At 41.8% G+C, this 16361-nt stretch overlaps 1 protein-coding gene across 4 annotated transcripts in view; it reads left to right on the top strand.

The window, feature by feature from the left end:
- The window catches only part of CLYBL (citramalyl-CoA lyase), a 229418-nt gene that overhangs the window by 175599 nt on the left and 37458 nt on the right, over positions 1-16361 (top strand). For all 4 annotated transcript variants that reach the window (XM_043478367.1, XM_043478366.1, XM_043478365.1 and 1 more), the window contains exons 3-5: positions 9463-9651; positions 13581-13682; positions 15391-15484. In XM_043478367.1, the coding sequence (XP_043334302.1) occupies positions 9463-9651; positions 13581-13682; positions 15391-15484 (385 nt within the window). The remainder of the gene's footprint in view (positions 1-9462; positions 9652-13580; positions 13683-15390; positions 15485-16361) is intronic.

Below are 16361 nucleotides of genomic sequence, written 5' to 3'. Positions count from 1 at the left end.
ACTATTAAATCACAAAGTTAACAAGAAACGTTAAAAACACCGCTCTGCCCATGCAGGACACCTTCTCAGGACTAGCTCGACATTTCCCTGTGGGTGTGGGTTTGAGGTCCCTCAGAGGCTCATGGGGCAGTCTGGGAAGGTCCTCAGAAACACACACACACACACACACACACACACACACACACAAGGCCTGTCATGAAGAGTTGAGGAAAATCCACTCGGAGCAGGTGGGGAAAAGTGAAAGTGAAGTGAAAGTGAGAGTCACTCAGTCGTGTCCGACTCTCTGTGACCCCATGGACTATACAGTCCATGGAATCCTCCAGGCCAGAATACTGGAGTGGGGAGCCTTTCCCTTCTCCAGGGGATCTTCCCAACCCAGGGATCGAACCCAGGTCTCCCTCTTCCTGACCCAGGACTTGAACCGGGGTCTCCCACATTGCAGGCGGATTCTTTACCAACTGAGCTATCAGGTGGGGAAAGGGCAAAGGGCAAGAGGAATAGCTAGCAGGATGGTGATGTGGAGTGGACAGGGCCTTGGAGATGGGAAGGCTGAGCACCAGCCACTCTCCAGTCAGGGGCGAGGGCAGAGCTGAGTGAAGAGTCCCAGGGGAGTAAGCCCCTTCTTTCCACCTGAGTTTTCTCTTTCCAGGGAATTTTCATTGTATTTTATTGAGCAATGAGGACCGAAACCACAAAATAAAACTATCACAAGCCTCCCTACCTCACACTGTATACACATGTGTAGACTGAAAGTATATCAAGACTAAGTGTTAAAGTAAAAACTGTAAGACTATTAGAAGACTTAGTTGTAAATCTCCGTAACCTTGGATTAGGCAATGATCACAAAATGATCACAGAAGCACAAGCTGCCAAAGAGAAAAATAGATGAATTGGACTTCAGCAAAATTATAACCTTGTGCATTATAAGACGCCATCAGGAAGGTGAAATGACAACCTACAGATGGGGAGAAAATATTTGTGAATCATAGATATCTGATATGGATTTAATATCTAGGTTATATAAAGAACATTTATAATCCAACAACCAAAAGACGAACAACCCATTTTTTTAAATTTAAGGCTAGAATAGACTTTTCTACAAGGAAGGTACAGATGGGACTTGACTTACAGTGGTCCACCTGGTGGGAAAGCAATACGCATTCAATAAAAACCATTGTCTGAATATTGAATTTTGATCTTCCCCTGGTCAAGTGTTACATATTCTGATCCTCTCTCATGATGCTGGGCAGCGACAGTGAAGCTTGAGGTCAACTGTTGATAAACTTGCAACCCTTCTCTACCCAGACAACCATTCAGTTTTTCACTTTTTATCATGTTTGGATGGTTTTGCCCCATTGTAGGCTAATTTAAGTGTTCAGAGCACATTTAAGGTAGGCTAGGCTGACCTTTGATGTTCAGTAGGTTAGGTGTATTAAATGCATTTTCAACTGATAATATTTTCAGCTTGCAGTGGGTTTATCGGGACATGACTCCATCATAAGTCAAGGGAGATCCGTGTACTGATGGCCAGTAAACACATAAAAATATGCTCAGCATCATTAATCATTTGAGAAATGCAAATCAAAACCACAATGAGATATGTTATCACACCCACTGGAATGGCTATTATCAGAAACAGACGAATAAATAAAATGAAAAATCAGTGTTGGCAAGGGTGTGGAAGAATTTGGAACTCTGCTACATTGCTGATGAGAATGTAAAATGTACAACCGCTATGGAAAACAGTTTGGCAGTTCCTCAAAAAGTTAAACATAAAATTACTAAATGGTCCAGCAATTCAACTCCTAGGTATATACCCAGAAGAATTAAAAACAGAGACCTAAAGAGCTACTTGTATGCCAAAGTACGCCCTCATACACATCCTGAACCTTTTCAGTCCTTTGAATGGAAGCTGATTTGACATTTTAGTAAACCTGTGTTTTAAAGAATCTTTCATAACAAACACATCAGAGACTTTGCTGTACCAAAATCTACAGTTTCAGAGCAGAGTGCCTAGAATGTAATAACTTGTGGGATGAAATCAGTAAATGAACATTTTCCTCATTTTTTTTATTGTGATAAAGTACACATCGCTTAAAATTTACCATCATACACAATTTTTAAACTGTGTGTTTCTTTCTTTTTTAAAAATTTATTTATTTATGGGCTGTGCTGAGTCTTCGTTGCTGGGTGAGGGCTTTCTCTAGTTGCAGTGAGTGAGGCCTACTTGCTAGTTGCGGTGTATGGGATTCTCGTTGTGGTGGCTTCTGTTTCGGAGCCCAGGCGCTGGGGCTCACAGGTTTCATTGCCTCGTGGCACCTGGGATCTTCCCAGACCAGGGATTGAACCCGTGTCCCCTGCACTGACAGGCAGATTCCTAACCACTGGACCACCAGGGAAGCCCCATCATAGCTACTTTTAAGTGCACTGTTAAGTGATTATGAAGTACATTCACATTGTTGTCCTTTTGTAACTGGCTTATTTCACTTAACTCAGCGTCTTCAGGGTTTATCCATCTTGTAGCATGTGTAAGCGTTTCCTTCCTGTATAAAATTGAATAGCATTCCATTGTATGTATTCAACACATTTCGCTTGTCCATTCTTCTGAGAACCTGGTGGCTCAGACAGTAAAGAATCTGCCTGCAATGCCAGAGACCCGAGTTCGATACCTGGGTTGGGAAGACCCCCTGGAGAAGGAAATGGCAACCCACTCCAATATTCTTGCCTGGAGAATCCCAAGGACAGAGAAGCCTGTCGGGCTACATCCATGGGGTCGAAAAGAGTTGGATACTACTGAGTGACTAACACACATTCTTCTGTCAGTGGACTCTTGGGTTACTTCCACATTTTAACTATTGTGAATAATGCTGCTATAAAAATGGATGTACAAATAATTTCTTGGAGATCTGCTTTCAGTGCTTTGGGGTGTATACCCAGATGTGAAATTGCTGCATCATATGTTAATTCTATTTTTAATTTTTTTAGGAACTGCCATATTATTTTCTGTAGCGGCTGTACCATTTTATACTTCTACCAGCAGTGCACTAGACTTCCAATTTCTCCACATCCTCCCTAACACTTGTGTTTTTCTGGTGGTTTTTTGATAGTAGCCGTCCTAATGGGTATGAAGTGGTATCTCATTGTAGTTTTAATTTGCATTTCCCTAATGATTAATGATATGGACCATCTTTTCCTGTGCTTATTGGCCGTTTGTACATCTTAGGAGACATGTCTGTTCAAGTCCTTCGCCTGTTTTTGAGTTGATTTGTTTGGTTTCTTTTGGTGTTGAGTTTTAGGAGTTCCATATATGTTCTGAATATGTATTCCTTTATCAGATATATAATTTGTAAGTATCTTCTCCCATTCTATGGGTTGCCTTTTTATTCTATTGATAGTGTCTTTATTCTGTTAATATTGATTTTATTCTATTGATGTACAACATCTAAAAATTTTCATGAAGTTCAATTTATCTTTTCTTTTGTTACCTGTGCTTTTGGTGTTATCAATGAATGAAAGTTTAAGCCAGTTCAGTTCAGTTCAGTTCAGCAGTCACTTAGTCATGTCCGACTCTTCAAGACCCCATGGACTGTAGCACACCAGGCTTCCCTGTTATGCCAGAGAACTTATAGTATATTCAGTATTGCTGTAGATTTTCTTTTTTTGAAAATAGGCAAACCATGGGATTTCCCTGGCAGTTCAGTGGTTAAGATTCTGTGCTTCCATCACAGGGGGCATGAGTTCACCCCCTGATCAGGGAACTAAGATCCCACATGCTGCATGGTGCAGCTCAAAGAAAAAAAAAAAAACTCGGGAAACCAAGATTTTTTTCCATGTGGGAAAAACAATGGGCCAGATAATTCAACACTATCACCTTACCTGAAGAAACACAACCAGGTTGCAATAGTCAATTAAAATTTGTCTTTTTTTCTAATACAGTCACTACAACAGTCTCTGTGATTATGATACATTTATCAGAGAAATACAATAATTTACTAATGATGACTTGTTTATGTCACAGGCACTTCTGTTTTTTAATATTAATGCTTAAAAAGAACTTACATGGAAAAGAACATCCTTAAATGGAACAATGCATCAGAACCTTTTATTTTAAACCAACCGATCTCAAAATTTTCCAAAAAATCATTTCATATAGATGCTTATATCAGGGCCTTCTGTCCCAAATTCGTTCCAGTCCATGCTTATGACATCATTTGATGAATTAGGTAAAATGGAAGTGAGGTGAACTGGACAAATTCAGAAAAGACATTTCACTAGTGTTTCTGGGTATGTGGCGTGGTGATTTGCCTTTTGTAGGATGAGAATATTAATTGCTCATTTTAAAAAATCTCACAGATTCAGCATCTCTCTGGAGCAGGGACCCTTCTGTATTTCTTAATTCCCAAATCTCCTTTTGGCCACATGGCTTTCCCCCTGCTCCTGTTGCATTCAGGGTTGTCTTGGCGATTTCCTCTGAAAACAAACTATAGGTTAACAGACAAGGTTCAGAGGGTGGTGGGGGGGCGGGTCAGAGAAGAGAAAGGTGCTAATTCAGATGTTATGAAACTGTGATAATGCTATTATTTAAGACGCTTATTTGGGTATGTTTATACTTTGTAGTTTTATAAATAAGCCCGAGGGGCTCCTCCTGGTTGTCACCATCCTCCTTGCATCTTGGGTCCTGTCTGTCTCTTCCTATCCGACAGTAGAAGTGACGCCGCTCTAATCCCTCCAAGTTTGGAACTAATGAACTGACTGCTGAGCCCCCGCCACGGAGCTTGGTCCCAAACTATACTGTACTTCACACTCGATTTATTCTCCAGATGGCGAGACTGTGCCGCCCTGCCGCGAGGGACCACCTCTTCCACTGGAGTGTAAAAGTGGACGGATGTTGTTTTCTTTGCAGATTTGATCATTCTGAGCTCGAAACTTGCGAGGATGATTAGTTATTAGCTCTAATGGGTGCCAAGTGAACCAACTGCACGCATATTTTCTCCTTTCATTTCGGAGTCTGCAGGTCTCCGGGATGGTTGATTTATTCGCTTTCTTACGTCAGCAGAGCGTGTCTCTCTTCCCCAGGTGATAAGAACCGGGTCTCTGAAATCATAGCACGCCTTGGTTCCTGGCCCAGACAGAGTCACATAATCTGGTGGCTTATGTATAAGGACAAGGTTATTAGCCCCTGGTCCACTGCACTGAGCAGCCCGTGGCACGAAATATCGATTGAAATGTGGGAACTTTGGTAACATCACCTTTTAGACCTGGGGCCTGTGAACATTCTGACCTGCGCCAACTTGCTCTGTGACCTTTGCAGACCCCACCTCTGGAATCAGACCTGCTCCAAACACACGATGCTAATTAAGTCTCTGCAAAAATCTAATGTAATCGTTGAGCAAGGCCTTACATTCATTATTCCCTCTTTTCAGGTTGTCAGGTCGTAGAAGGACAAGTTTATCCTACACTGAGAAATGCTGACCAAGGCCGTCCTGTAGCGTTCACACATTTAGAATTCAGTTCCTACTAAACCTTATTTTGGAAGACCTGTTTTGTTACCAGAATGTAAGACCCCCCTCTACCCTTGCCCCCAGGCCCCCAGCCCGCCAAAAATTTCATTTCTGAGTGGCCTCTTTTTGCCTCCATTTCCTTTTCCTCCTTTCTCCAGGGACCACTTACCTCCCAGGAATCTCAGCAGATCATCCAGGTAGCCCTTCCGAGAAGGTGGAGTCTGCCAGCCCGAGTTTTACTAATCCCCCTAATGAGATGGAACTTGGAAGGATGGTCAGGGCCAAACAGGAAAAAGAGAGGGAAAGAGAATGAAAGTGAAAAGGGAGCGAGGTGATGGAGATGAGAGAGATGTAAGAGAGCCGGTAGCAAGAGGTAAGGTCTGTGTTAGAGAGAAAGGGAGAGAGAATAGCACGGACAGAATTTCTTTATTTTCACAACTGGTGGACTGTGGCTCTCTCTAGCTGAACACCCAGAACTAAACCTAATTGTTCTTAGAAACTGCCTTCCTCTCACCCAACAGATGGCATGGGTGTGTTTGCTAGCACAGTAACATATTTCACCATTAAAATACCAAAAGAAAAAAAAAATCCACATGCTTGTTGGTTGGTGTAAATTCAGGGAAGTTGTTGGATATTTTAGGATGCATAGCAGAGGGATGCACACTTGGTTTATGTAAATTGTCACAAGCAACAGCCTGTTAATAAGGGTGTTGTGTGGCAATATACCTCCAAAGCGACCATCTTTTTTTGGAAAGGTATAGAATGATGAATTGGAAAGAGCTTGGTTTGAATTCTGAGCCAGAAACAGGAAAAAAAAAGAGTTTAATAAAATGCTGAGTAGTCACTGCTCATTATTATAGCATGAAAAGTACTAATCAGATTATGCCTAAAATTGGAATGGGGTACTTCATTTGCAGCCAATTTCACAAGGGCCGAATTTTACTAAGTAAACCAGAATGTGCTGAAACCATGGCAATCTGACTTTAGATAAAAATCACAGACAGGTTTAGAACATGAGCTTTGAACAAACAGTCCCCTTCAAATCCAAGTGAAATGACTAAACAGCTTAGAGGTCAGATTTTGTTTGACCCCAACATTAACGATTTGGGAAGCGGATGTTGCCCGGGATCCTACGTCCTCAGGCACACGTACAAATTAAACTGGGAGGATGGCAGTGATGATTCAGATTTGCACTTCATGTGATGTTTCTCCCTCTCTGATTCACTTCACTCTTCTCTCTGTCCATGTGAAATCTAAAAAGAAATGATGCAAATGAACTTACAAAACAGGAAGAAACTCACAGACTTAGAGAATGAATTTATGGTTGCTGGAAGGAAGGAAAGGGGGAAGGGATAGTTAGGGAGTTTGGGATGGGCATGTATACACCGCTATATTTAAAACGGAGAACCAACAGGGACCTACTCTCTAGCATAGGGAACTCTGCCTAGTGTTATGTGGCAGTCTGGATGGGAGGGGAGTTTGGGGGAGAATGGATCACACACATATATATATAGCTGAGTCCCTTTGCATTTCAACTGAAACTATCACAACTGTGTTTGTTAATCAGCTATAGCCCGATACAAAATAAAAAGTTAAAAAAAAAAAACCAACAGTGATAAATAAGTAAATGAAACACACTGCAGCCTAAACAATCTGGCTAGTTCCCTTCCGTTTTTCATTCACTCTGTCCCAGGAGACCCTTTCCACACCCGACCTGCCCTGGGAAAACCCAGAAGTTGAAACGTTTCTGAGCTGGAGCCATCCTGAGTTCTAGAGCTGCACCAGGCTTCATGGAGCATTAGCACATCTTGGGTTCTCTGAGGCCGTGGATCTAAATACACACAGGCATCGTTTCTCCCGACAGTCATAGACAGCCTTGGAACCATCCTAATGAGGTGACTTCTGCTCTACACCATCAGGATTTTCTTATTCAGTGATCGTAGCAAGAGGGCACGGTAGAGCAAGTGGAAACACTCTGTCCCTGCGGAACAGCCCACAGCGTGGTGGAGCCCAGCCACCGTGACGGCGTCCTCCTCCACAGTAGCTAGTACGAGCTCTGGTCTAAGCTCGGCATAATTATTAGCAGTCAGAGCTCAGTAAATCAGGACTCCACGGAGCTGTCTTAAACTGCTCCCTTGGACTCTGCTTCCAAGCTGACAAGCCTAAGCTAGTTTCCTCACACTGTTTAACTCAGACCACGTTTGGAGGTCTTCCCTGCTTCCACCCAGTCGCAGACCTACATCCGTCTGGTTTAAATCTACTGTCCCGGCTGGTCTCCTTGATTGGCCTTCGACTCAATATTGGCTCAAATAATTGTTTTTTTCTCTCTGCTTTGGTTTGTGATTTTCCTAGATAACTATGGCTGTTCAAATGACCATATATTGTTAAGACTTTTTCTTCCCCCCAAGCTACATTCATCAGCAGTGAGAAGCTTTAAAGTTTTATTAGTATCATAAAAACCCTTCTCAAATGAAACTACTTTTGATAAGTGTTCATTCTGACAATGAGAATTTGTTGAGGGCTGTTGGCAAGTGGGAGGAATTTGTTTTTGAAACTGAAATTGGCAGGAAGTAATGACCCCAAGTGCTTTCTTCCTCTTGATTTCAGCCCCCACGGCCTCAATGCACTCCTCTCTCCCCACCCCCTACCCCACCTTCATCACCTCCAACTCAAAGTCAGTAAATAACATGTTTAATTTCGTACAGTTTTTCTGGGGACAATTCAAATACTGAAGCAGATTTTCAACCTTTCAGCTTTACGAAGCAAAGCCTGTCAAATCAAAGGGAAAAAAAATGTATTTGTCTACCGCTTCATGAAGGGATTTCTTCTTGGTGATATTATTGCCTTCCATGTGAAGAAGTTGGAGCTTTTTTGTAGTGTAGTGTCATTTTCCTGTGAGTGCCTTATTAATTGAATGTCAAGATTCAACACAGCTGCAAAATAATTTTTAAGTGAATAAAAAACATGAAGCCTGTAAATATAGAAAAACAAAACCTTATTTTTTCCCTAATGTGAATATGCTGGCAGTCAAGACTACCATTAGGCCATAAGTTATCTAGTTTCTTGTATTTATTAAATTAGAAAATGCCGGTAGAGCACTTAGGACCATGCCTGCTGCTGCTGCTAAGTCTCTTCAGTCATGTCCGATTCTGTGCAACCCCATAGACGGCAGCCCACCAGGCTCCACCGTCCCTGGGATTCTCCAGGCAAGAACACTGGAGTGGGTTGCCATTTCCTTCTCCAATGCATGAAAGTGAAAAGTGAAAGTGAAGTTGCTCAGTTGTGTCCGATTCTTCGCAACCCCATGGACTGCAGCCTACCAGGCTCCTCCATCCATGGGATTTTCCAGGCAAGAGTACTGGAGTGGGGTGCCACTGCCTTCTCCATAGTACCATGCCTAGTGCTTAGTAAATGTTCAATAAATGTGACCTATTAATTATTTTATCTTTCCAATGGAAAAGTAATGCTAATGAGCAAGTTCGAGTGTACATGCTCAGTCACTTCAGTCATGTGTAACTCTTTGCGACGCCATGCGCCAGGCTCCTCTGTTCATGGGATTGCCCCAGCAAGAATACTAGAGTGGGTTGCCATGCCCACCTCCAGGGGATCTTCTCAACCTAGAGATCGAACCTACATCTCCTGCATCTTCTGTTTTGCAAGCAGTTTCTTTACTGCTGAGCCACTGGGGAAGCCCTAATGAGCAAGATGAGACTACTATTAAATATTTAGAGTTTCACCAGCATGCATTACAATGGCTCTCATCTCTGCTATAGTCAACTTGAATAAAGTCTGGAAATCAATCACTTGCCCATCATTTCAAACATCATTTACTTGGTGGCTATAGTAGGCACTGTATTGGTGCTCAGACTCTCAACCAACATAAGAATTTCATGGCTGGTTTGATTGTGTTTCCACTCAACGGTACATAAGCTAAGGTGATACATTTTATCTATACTTATAGGATGAAGCTAGATTGAGAATAGTCAAAACTCTAGAAGACTTTGACCTGGGCCCAACTGAAAAGTGTGTGAGGATCAACTCGGTGTCCAGTGGTCTGGCCGAAGAAGACCTGGAGGCCATCCTGCAGTCTCGGGTCCTTCCTTCCAGCCTCATGCTCCCGAAGGTCGAAGGTCCTGAAGAAATCCAGTGGGTGAGTAGCTCATATACTTTGCTTTAATTAAAGACTGGGGAGTGGCTAAGAAGGAGTAGCAGAAAGGAAGGGTTTGGATCCTTCAGGTTTTGAAAATGCATACCCAGAGCAGAGGAAAATGGAACCGAGAAAAAGGAACCAAAAAGACCATTTCCGGCATCCAAGGAGAACCTGCTTTGCCCCAAGTGTTCAACAGAAAACACTCTACACTTGAAATGATGCTTCTGCTGCCTGCACAGATATGTGGTGTAGACAGAACAGCTTCCTCTAGAGCAACACGGGAAACCGGCGTACCCGGGACTACAGACAGCTAGGCCCTGCCCCTGCACCTGGAAGAGAAGAAAATGCGTGGCTCTCAGGCAGATTGATTTGAAGTCATCGTGGATGGCGAAAGCACATTAACTGCAAAGGAGAAAAAATGAACCTAAAGGAGGAGAGGAAAAGGTCACTCCTTAGGGCAACTGGAGGAAGAGACAGGAAGCTTTTAACTAGTGGTTTTAATTAGCAGAGATATTATTTCCTGAACAGTTCCCTAGTTCATCCTTTTTAAATTGCTGACAGGTGTGTTTGTTTCATGACAGACTTTTCAGCCAATAAAACCCTGGCATGTCAAATTACTTAAGAAAACTTTGAAATGGGCCTAATTATACTATGATTGTTTTCATTGTTAAAGCAGGACCCGGGTTGGGGGGTTGGGTGGGGCTAGATTTTATTTAGGGGTCACTGTGACGCAGCAGATCTCTGCTGAATATAGGGCGGTTCCATTGTGCCAGTCGGGGGTGGGGGGGCCCATGGCACCCAGGTGCTGGAGGCGTGGTGAGGGCGTGCGGACAGCGGTTTGATGCCATGTCCGAGGTGACCGCTAAGGTGGTGGCTATGACTGAGCCCTAGGCATGACACCCAGACACTGCTCACCTTCTCAACCCTCATAGCTGTGTCGGCGTTGTGCCTTCCAGTGCCGTGGCTGCCTGCCACACGTGGGTGGAAGCACGTGAAGTGTGGCCAGTCCAGATTGAGATGTGCTGTAAGTGTGAAATATACCAGGGACTTCGAAGACCTCATTAGCACCCTCCCCACACACCCACCCCCCTGCAAAAAAAGAGAATGTAAATCATCTCAATAATTTTTAATGTCGATGACATGTTGAAATGATAACATTTCAGACACACTGGGTTGAATAAACCTCTTATTAAAATGAAACTCACCTGTTTCATCCTACTCTTTTAATGCAGCGACTGCAAAGTTTAGAATGACATACGCAGCTGCCATTATTTTTCTGTTGGACAGTTCCGCGGGGCGTCTTCTTGAAGACCTGCATTCAAGGGCCCCCAGTTACTTTCCAAACTAGAGTTTTCCTGGGCTAGGTTACCCCTCAGAAGCTGGGAGGTGCTGGTGAGAGTAGGTTCACATCCTCCAGGTTTGACCGATCCGGACGTGTCCTAGGTTGATTGAAATGGAATCTGAAGTCACTGTTCCCTTTTGGATTCCTAGTTAATGCCTATTTATCACCATTATTACCCCTCATTTGAGAGGGGAGGGCTCACCCCAGCCTTCGGCCACAGCCTCTGTTCGCTGTTTTAAATCCCTGGCTTGTGAGGAAAGTACCAAAATCTAAATAGGATTTCTAGTTAACAGAAGTCTTTGGGGCTGTTTATTTTTTGCTCTCCGTTTGTATTTATGTGAAGCATAAAACCCAGAGCCTGATGCGCAACTGAAAGATGGGCTTCCTTGTTTTCTTTTGTGTGAGAATCTCTTACTGGCCTTTTGTCGCTAGTGTGGGTTCTTGTTTGACTGGCACGGCTTATTGGACTATAACAAGCGTGACTCTGCCTCCTTTGTGGTGGGACAATTCTCCCACAAATCCCGAACGGGGCGCATTCTTCCAGCACACTATTGGGTGTGCACTGGAATTGAAAGAATTGCTGAGCCTGGCTACTTCATCTCCTCCCCAGTCTCTTTGTGATCTCCCCCCTTCTTTCCCTCCCCCCCACACCCCCCCAGTCCCCTCCACCTCGCTGAAATGAACACTTTACCAGGCCGGAAACATTTAATCGTCTCCTTTTGAAAAAATTAATTGAAACTTCTCCACTAGTTACCTTTTGTGTTAGTACTTAATGCAATTTTTTAAGAAAGAAGGGGAGGAGGAGGAGGATGGGCTAGAATATTTAATTTTTAAATGCCCCTCCTGGCTTAAAAACAAAAGGCATTAGAGATTTTTCTCACTAGGGACCAGGGAAGGGGTTGTAAAAGATTTACCCAGTTTTTTATGGGTTTTGTAGTTATAACTATTATCACCAAGAATGGGACAAGTGACATTTCAAGGGTTTGTTTTGTTTTTTTAACAAGAAAAAAAAATTTTTTTTTTGGCTGCACAGGTAACACCAAAGCCACTAATATTTTACCACCCATTTTCTAGCTTAAATGTGACATAAATTATGTTTTCTTTCCATTCTCGTGGAATACTATACATTTGTCCCCTGAAATTGTAGCCTTCGCTTCCTCCTTGCTATTTTGGTTGAGTTATTCCTTCCCTTGTAAAGTTGCTAAGGAGGTGATGATGATGGTGTCGAGGAAGGGAGGGGCAGTGGGTGCAACTGGGAATAATTCTTCATTACTGAAAGCTGTGATTTATTTTAGCCTAATTGTAAAGTTACTGCAAATTGCTCAAAAGCTTTTTAAAGATCCCAGTGATTAGATTTTTTTGGTGGTTGTGGGGGGGGAGGGAGGCTGCATAGGCAAGGAGGGGGCAGCTAAAAGGGGAAATAACACCTCTAATCCTGCTTCTGGTAAATAGGCTGCCAGCTTTTAAAATGAGTTTCCTTTCTATTAGTCAGAATATTATGCTAAGCCTTAAGCATTAGTTTTTTTATGTTGCCATAGCAGCCCTGTTCCTGCAGGGCGGTGACCTGCGATGATTACAGTACAAAGCTTATAGGGTCTTGAAACCCCCTTTGAAGATGAAAAGTCTTTGATGGTTTATATTTATGCAAATCTCTTAGATATGATTTACCCAACTGAGACTGAATGGAGAGATGATTAAAATTCCCTTTTCCTTTGATATCCATTAATGGCTGAATATTCCTTAAATTTAAAATGGATATATGTTTTTATCTTTATTTACAAAAATATCTTTATCATACCTGTGTGTGTGTGTGTGTTTTTATCTTCCCACATCTTATTAGATCTAGATGGACATAATAGATTTACAATTTAGAGTGTGGTGGGTTTTTTTCCCCCCCTTTGAGAGGGGTGGGGGGAGATCTGTGTGAGAGCTTTTGTATGTTTCCAGATGATAGATTTTGGAATTTGGGCTACCCCACTGACAGCACAGAGCTAGCTGTGAACTGGTCTCATGGAAAAAATTGGCGAGCTTTGGTCTTCAAAGAATTAAACTTCCTTTTTAAGGTCTTCCTAGGTAAGCTAAAAAATTATGGAGAAAAACCTCGGAACAAAGGGTAGTGTCGCTATAATGAATAATATGGATTCCACGTAGCAGGCTGCTGAACAGCCACACTGATGTCCTTCTGGGTCGGAAGCGAAACCAGAATGGCAGGTAGAGCGAGCCTTCATTGTTTTAGGGACCTGCCACTTGCACTGAAGGAAATGGAGGCGAGAGGTCTTAAGTAAATATGTTTTCAAGGAAAGTATTTAAACTCAAGAATCTCTCCTTCCACCTCTAACTCCTAGGCCTCAAATTGCTCCTTCAGGGAAAAAAAAATATATATGATACTGTTGGGGTTTTGCTATTTCATTTGGTGGAAACTTTATTACCTTTTTTCCTTAGTCTTTCCTCCGTTTTTTTCTTTTTTTAAATTATTTTGTGTATTATTACTTCCTCAGGTCAAAGACTTAAATACTATTTCTATTCTAGAGTTCAATGATTGTACATTTTTGCCCCCACTAGTCACCTATGACACTGTTTATTTTAGTTTTCAGACAAATTTTCCTTCTACTTAAAAGACCGAAAACTTGAACAACCTATGAATTTAATCCCTTTTGTGGAAACTGCAATGGGTTTGCTCAATTTTAAGGTAAGAAATCCATAATGTGGCTAATAAGTTAGTATTTTATTTATTACCTGAAAAGAACTTTGGTTTTCAATCTTGACATCTGCTTAAAATATTTTTCTAGAAAGATTTATAAAGCACAGTAAAACTTGAGCACCATGTGTTATCTGTAACAACCAAAAACCAGGTTGTGAGCATCTTAGAAAACAAAGAAACTCTCTAAGTAGCAAGAAAAAACTTCCTAGTCCTAAATATTTAAATGAAATATTTATATATTTCTGGCATTAATTTTAATTAATCACTGTAAATTTTTGCTGTGAATTATTTCATTTATAGAGTAAGTGTACATGAACATATGTCACCCTTATGAATTAACTTTCAATTATTCTTTTGTGACAATTGCCATCTACTGGGAAATTTTCAGGCCTGTTTGTAGCAACATTAACTATAATGTCTAATAGCCGAGATTACTGTTTTTGAGGTAGTGTTCACACTAATTTGTTCTATGTTATTTCAACTTACCACATTAGAACGTAAAATACTTCCTAATGTACATACAAGAAGATTAGCTGAGCCAAGCTTTTTCAGCATTGTATGATCGCATTGAACTATGTGCCTTAACGAATTCATAGCCAGCTTGTTTCTTACTGTTGTTTATCAGTGGCCATCTAAGTTGTTATCCAAATATGCCTCATTCACGTTCCATCTGACCTGTAGCACCCCATCTCAGAGGGCAGCAGAGGAGAAATACCTAAAAACAAAAAGAGAAAGTCCAGCTGTGCTGGGGAGGTAATATATGAACCAGTGCTCCGAGAGGAAACTTGGAGACCTGCTGGCCCGTGCAGGAGGGGCAGAGTGCAGACGCTTGGGGAGCTGCATCAGCACGTTTACACCGGGAACCACCAATTCTTCCAGCCTGCCCTAGAATTCTGAGAATATAATCGATGCATATTTCCTAGACGCAACTAGATTCATACAGTGATTTCATTTGAAGCACTGGTTTGCCATTTTATTCATAATATACATAGAAGCGCTCACAGCCCCTGAAACTGATCAACAGTGCTCTCACCCATTCCTCATGTCTTCCCCACCCACATATATTAGCATGCTGACTCTTCACCTTTCCAGAGTCACAGTCGTGTCTAAGATGACCGCTATTCATCTTTATTTTCACCAAGAAATGTCCAAGTTGCTTATTAATACATCTTGGATGACTTACTGCGTTTTTATTTTCTCTTCTGGAGTTGTAGAGTTTTGTATTGTTTGTTTTTAATCCTGAGACCATTTAATGAGAAATCTTGATCCCAATGTAAATAATCCAATTAGTTTGATTTTTAAATTCTTTCATTTTCTCCTGCGGCTTTATGTTTATTGTTGGAGGGTCTCCTAAAGCAGAAACAAATTTTGGAAGAACAGAAGTAACTGCTAGTACCATCAAAATGAGTGAACTTCAAAGTTTCTCTAAAGATTGGATGAACTAAAATGTGAACATTATATCAATATTAATAACATATTTACAACTATATTAATATAATCCATTACGCAAAGCAAGTATGTGCAACATAACTTACATTGGACAGTATTAGGTACTTTTGAAAGGGGTGAATTGAGGCTGCATTTTCGGGACAGCTTTCAGCCAAATGGTGTTAGGAGTTGCATCTTTCTGTTACTGAGATACACCATGCTGCTTCTCTCTAACCTGTGTGTGTGGTTCTGTTCTGTTCTTTTACAGGCAGTGTGTGAAGAAGCAGTGAAGAATGGGCCTCGAGTGGGTCTTTCTCTAGACGCTGTAGTTTTTGGAGGAGAAGACTTTCGAGCCAGCATAGGTGTCAAAGACACGTTTCTCCTCTCATTCTCGCTGTGTTTATGTGTATATATTTTTAGTTTGCCCCTTGAAGAATGGGCATTTACATGGCAATATCAATTTGCCAACCATGACCACGGGCAACACTTCCTGATAATTTAGGGTACCTCATAGCTGTCCTGCTTCCAGAACCCTACATCAACACTTCCATTCATTTATAAAATAACTAATAAAAAGCTTGTCGTAGCCTCAGACGTGTTCAGGTCTATATGACGTCTATGTTGTTCATAATAAGTACATTATGGGAACAACTTCTCTGTTGTTTAAACATGCTGTTTTCCCATTAGTCTGAGGGCTGTCTAGACTTGTAACACAAATTTAAGGCAATTTCACATTGCTTTAATGAATCATTTTCTACACTGAATGTAGTATGTAAATATTTAACATAGATCTCAAATCTACCCTAAAATATATTTCTGAGCTCCTTTATTATGAAATATTTATTGAGATAGTATACTGGTTTTCACTGATCTTCCTCCTCCCCTGGGCACTATGTCTTTGGTCTGGGCAGTATCACTGGAGGCCGTAAATGTGTCTAGAAAAGGGGCCTCGGCCACAAAGCATTTTCAGAACCCCAGCCCCAGTGACCTGAAAACTGGAGTGTTCCCTAAGCAGTGTCATGGTCCAAATATAAACAGTGACACTTTGCCCCCCTTCCTGGGGGGAAAGAAAGGAACCTATTTTAATACTACTCTTTCCAGGAGACTTTTGAGTATCTAACAGCTCAGTGGACACTTTCTGCCTCCCTCAAAACGAGTGTCCTTTCGTTTCCCCCAGCTCCCCATGCACATCCCAAAGCTGCCGTATTTGGCTCAGAACCTCGGTTATGACACAGCCTT

This window comes from Cervus canadensis, chromosome 9 (assembly GCF_019320065.1).
Source record: "Cervus canadensis isolate Bull #8, Minnesota chromosome 9, ASM1932006v1, whole genome shotgun sequence".
In the NCBI taxonomy this organism is placed as follows: domain Eukaryota; kingdom Metazoa; phylum Chordata; class Mammalia; order Artiodactyla; family Cervidae; genus Cervus; species Cervus canadensis.
The sequence above is the reverse complement of the archived record's forward strand: the minus strand, read 5'-3'. Positions and strand labels throughout refer to the sequence as shown.